The sequence below is a fragment of the Eimeria mitis genome, genomic scaffold (assembly GCF_000499745.2).
Source record: "Eimeria mitis Houghton genomic scaffold, Emh_scaff151, whole genome shotgun sequence".
NCBI classification, from domain to species: Eukaryota; Apicomplexa; class Conoidasida; order Eucoccidiorida; family Eimeriidae; genus Eimeria; species Eimeria mitis.
The window spans coordinates 25,790-29,539 of NW_013569568.1; the positions used below are offsets into that span (position 1 = coordinate 25,790).

At 52.9% G+C, this 3,750-nt stretch overlaps 1 protein-coding gene across 1 annotated transcript in view; it reads right to left on the reverse strand.

Annotated features, from left to right (window-relative positions):
- The window catches only part of EMH_0100230 (uncharacterized protein), a gene marked incomplete at both ends in the record, with an annotated part of 2,761 nt that extends 1,419 nt beyond the window's left edge, over positions 1-1,342 (reverse strand). Inside the window, 2 exons of the mRNA XM_013495307.1 lie at positions 1-22; positions 102-1,342. Coding sequence (XP_013350761.1) covers positions 1-22; positions 102-1,342 — 1,263 coding nt within the window. The remainder of the gene's footprint in view (positions 23-101) is intronic.
- Between the last annotated feature and the right edge of the window lie 2,408 nt (positions 1,343-3,750).

Consider the following 3,750-nt stretch of genomic DNA (forward strand, 5'->3'; position numbering starts at 1 on the left):
CTGGGACAGCATCCAAGCACTTCTGCAGAGGATACCGCAAACGATCGACATTCGTAAAAGAAAAGCTCTTGGAGCAGTACTCATACACTTGCTCACCGTACGACCTTGCCAGATCTGCCAACTGCAATAGATCACTGCGGGACCCTTCAATGGATGTGTTTATTGCATGGATGACTGCATTTCGAATGCCTGGAAGGTTTGGGTCTCTGCGGGATCTTGCCAAATCGTACTCCCTCTCTGCCTTTTCAGCTGCGGCCGCTTTTATCTTCAATGCATCGAGAATTGGTCGTGCCTGTTCTCCCGGCAACTCATCTACCAGCCTTGTCGCGACGTCCACCAGACTGCTAACGAGGCTCCGCCGAGCCCTCAATTCTGGCAGCTCCTGGTCCTCGTGGATAACCGTTACAGGGGCGGGTTCTCTGACTTCGTCGGGCGGCACAGTGACGACAGTTGGAGGGACAGTAGGTTCCATATACGACACTTCTGGCACGCCAGGCGCTGGACCTGGAACTGGTTGTTCTGGAGGCTGCGGCAAGGTAGGTTGTATCGGTGTAGGCTCATCAGGTTGTGGCTGAGTCGGTTGTTGGACAGGTTCTTCTTCTTCCACTTGCTCTTCAATACCTGGCTGCACCTGGGTAGGGGCCTCGGGAGGAGGCATCTCCTTCCGGACAACTTCCCTCCGAGTCTTCCTTGCACGAGTTACCGGCTGCTGCACGAATTCTTCTGGCTGTCCATCGGCACCAGTTTCCTCTGGTTGTTTTTCAGGTGGAACTTCCGCTTTTGGTTTACGCCTCGGTCTTGGCACGGGAACTTGCGTAGGCACTTGTGGCAGAGGTACTTCTTTCGCAGGTTCTTCTGGCTGCAAAACTACCTGTTCCGGTGAAGGCTCCACTTCTGGAACAGGCTTTTCTTCCTCTTCTTCTGCTTCTTCTTCTCCTTCTTGCTCTTTCGCTTGGGGTTCCTCTCGGGGAGGTCTAACTTCTTCTTCAACCTTCTTTTTGCGCTCTCGTCCCCTGCGAAGTACAATTGTCCTTATTAAGATCAAGAAAAGCACAATGAGAGCAACTACGTGGCCTCGATTCTTTGTAAGAAGTCCTGTCGCGAGCCGGGTGTCCGTTATTTCCTGCTGGGCAGCCAGTTCTGCATGCAGTTTGGCCATCGTATCGCCTGCGAGTCCTCCGGCAGTTTCGAATTCTGTGTCCTCCTCGGCGGCCTTTTTTTTTGATGCCCCTGATGAGTACACATTCTGCTGCTCCACAAGCCAGAGCGCCACAAACAGCCAAAAACGCCAGAAACACCCGCGTAAGCCAGGAATATAAGACAACTGCTTCTTGGTCTTCATTGTTGCAATGACGCCAGCCACACGGAGGAGCGTCGAACTCAGCAAACCCACGAACGAGTAGATGCCACTGTGCCCCTCCTAGGCTGCTCGTTTGGAGGGAGGTCGGTCTGCTGAGAACCCCCCATACATTTCGAGGATAAATGAACGGTTCGGAAGCAGAACGTGCCAAAATAATGCTATTTTTCAAGCGAATAACTCCCCCAAAATGGGCGGAGGATGATAAGGAAGGAAGGGGACAGCCGAAGAGCCAACCTTCAACCTGGCGATGTAACTTGTGTGGGCCTCACGAAATTCTCTCTCACAAACGAATGACGAAGAAAACAATTGCTTATGGCTATTAAAAACGAGAAGTAATTTGACAGAATTTGTTCTTAGACTCGAAACCTGCCGATTCTCGAGTGCTGCATCTCTCGGGCTTGCCGCTCACGACGCGATCGCAGCATCTGACGATCCCAGCGCCACCGGTCACGGAAGGTGTAGATCCAAAGGGTCCCACCCTTTTAAGAGTTTAAAAGACCAGTTGCTTGAATTTTATTCGCTACGATAGCAAAATAAGTTGAACCGTTCCTCAATATTCACCCCAGTCTGCGTATTCCCTACTTCCTGTCGCTGGTACGTGTACTTCTGCTGATGTGCGAGAGGCCCGCTGACGAAAAAGTAAGTGCTTAACAACTGTGCAAATTGCTAATAAATGAATAAAATGAGGCCTTGGGCACGGGTGTTCGTGGGGTTTCCATGCAGCAGCAGCTGCCTATTGTAGCGCTTTCTCTCTTGCCTTGTTCAAGAAAAGCAGCGGGCTGCGATGTAAGTAGACACATAAAGTAAGAGTTTCCCAAAGCAGCTGACCCCCTATCCCTGTCCTCGGGCGTCATGGGCATTGAACCCAGAACCTGGGTGTTGCGGGGAGGAGGCAGCCTGAAGTGGGGTTGCAGCCCACATCGCCGCGCCTGGTAAAACAAGCCAGCCTCAAGCACGCATACAACAACGCTCCGCTGAAGCCTTCTTTACTGCATGCTTTACCTCTGAATACACCTATTCAGCGATGGCCGCTACAGCTGTACACGAGGACGGCCGTTCAGAAGTTCCTCGGGCTCGCCTCATGCGATCGCAATTTCATTCCGTGGTTCGCTCGCATTGCTGCATCTCTGACTGATCTTCCTAAGAAGGAGAAGCAGACGATTTGGATGGAGAACGAGGACGAAGCCGTCGGACGCCTCATCGGGCACCCGACATCATCCCCCGTACTCGCGCCCCCTGATTTTGATAAACACTTTTTCCTTACGACCGATGCTAGTGACACCGTAGTCGGAGTTATGCTATCTCAGCAGGCTATTGGATCGAAAGAGCATCAAATAATCGTTTGCTACTTACACCGTTTAACAGAGAGGGAACACAAATACCCGGTCAGGGAAAGGGAGCTTTATGCGGTCTGGTGGGGCGTTAAAAAGTGCCGACACTACCTGTATGGCAGGCACTTCACGGTTCAGACCGATCACCAATCATTGACACGCCTGACGAAGAGTTTTCAAGACTACGACAACGAAAGAGTTGTTCGGTGGCTTTCCCGGCCCATGCAGTGTGACTTCACTGTCAAGTATTGCATCCCGTCTCGCCGGTCTGGGTCGGTGCCGATTGGGGCTCCCGGGAAAGCCCCAACAAAGTCCCAAAGGTGGTGCCCAGCCCCACTGGGCAAAGGTACTGCTGCTCGTCTGCGCCCTCCCGCGAACTAGCGCGTCGTGTGCGGGAGGGAAGATACAAATAGGGAGACAATGTAGTTAGCCTCCAGGGGAATCGGGGTAGAAAAATAGAAGAATTTGCAGGGATCCGACTAGGGATCCACTAACAGCTAGCCACCCATTACCCAGTCCCGCAACCTGCCTGCATGCACCCACTAGGTGTAGTTGGTGAGAGGTCAAGGAGAGCAGTTAGCTGTTCGGGGGGGATCGCTTCCCGTAATCGATCCTTCCAAACCCACTCGGGATCGCGTATGACTGGCCATTTGACGGGATATTCGCGTTTCCGATGGCCGCGGCGGGCGTTAACCCGCACTTCGAGAATCTCTGTGTCGTCGAGGCTGGGAAGCTCTCGATGTCGTTGCTGCAGTTTCCTCGCTAGAGTGCGAGGAAACCGCGGAGATTCCCGAAACTGTTTTAAGAAGCCCACGTTAATAGTTTGGTGACATCTCCACGTTGGGGGTAAATCGATAATATACGCCAAGGCGATGACCCGAGAGCGGACCGCAAACGGTCCAACCCATCGTGTGGCGAACGTTTTGGGCTGCTCGCCCTCCTGCGCGCTACGGAGGGTGTAACGCTAGTTCTCTGGCCTTTATCTGACGAGAGACGAGCCGCAATGAAGGCAAAGACTTAAAGCAAGAGTTTCCCAAAAGCAGCTGACCTCCTTCCGCG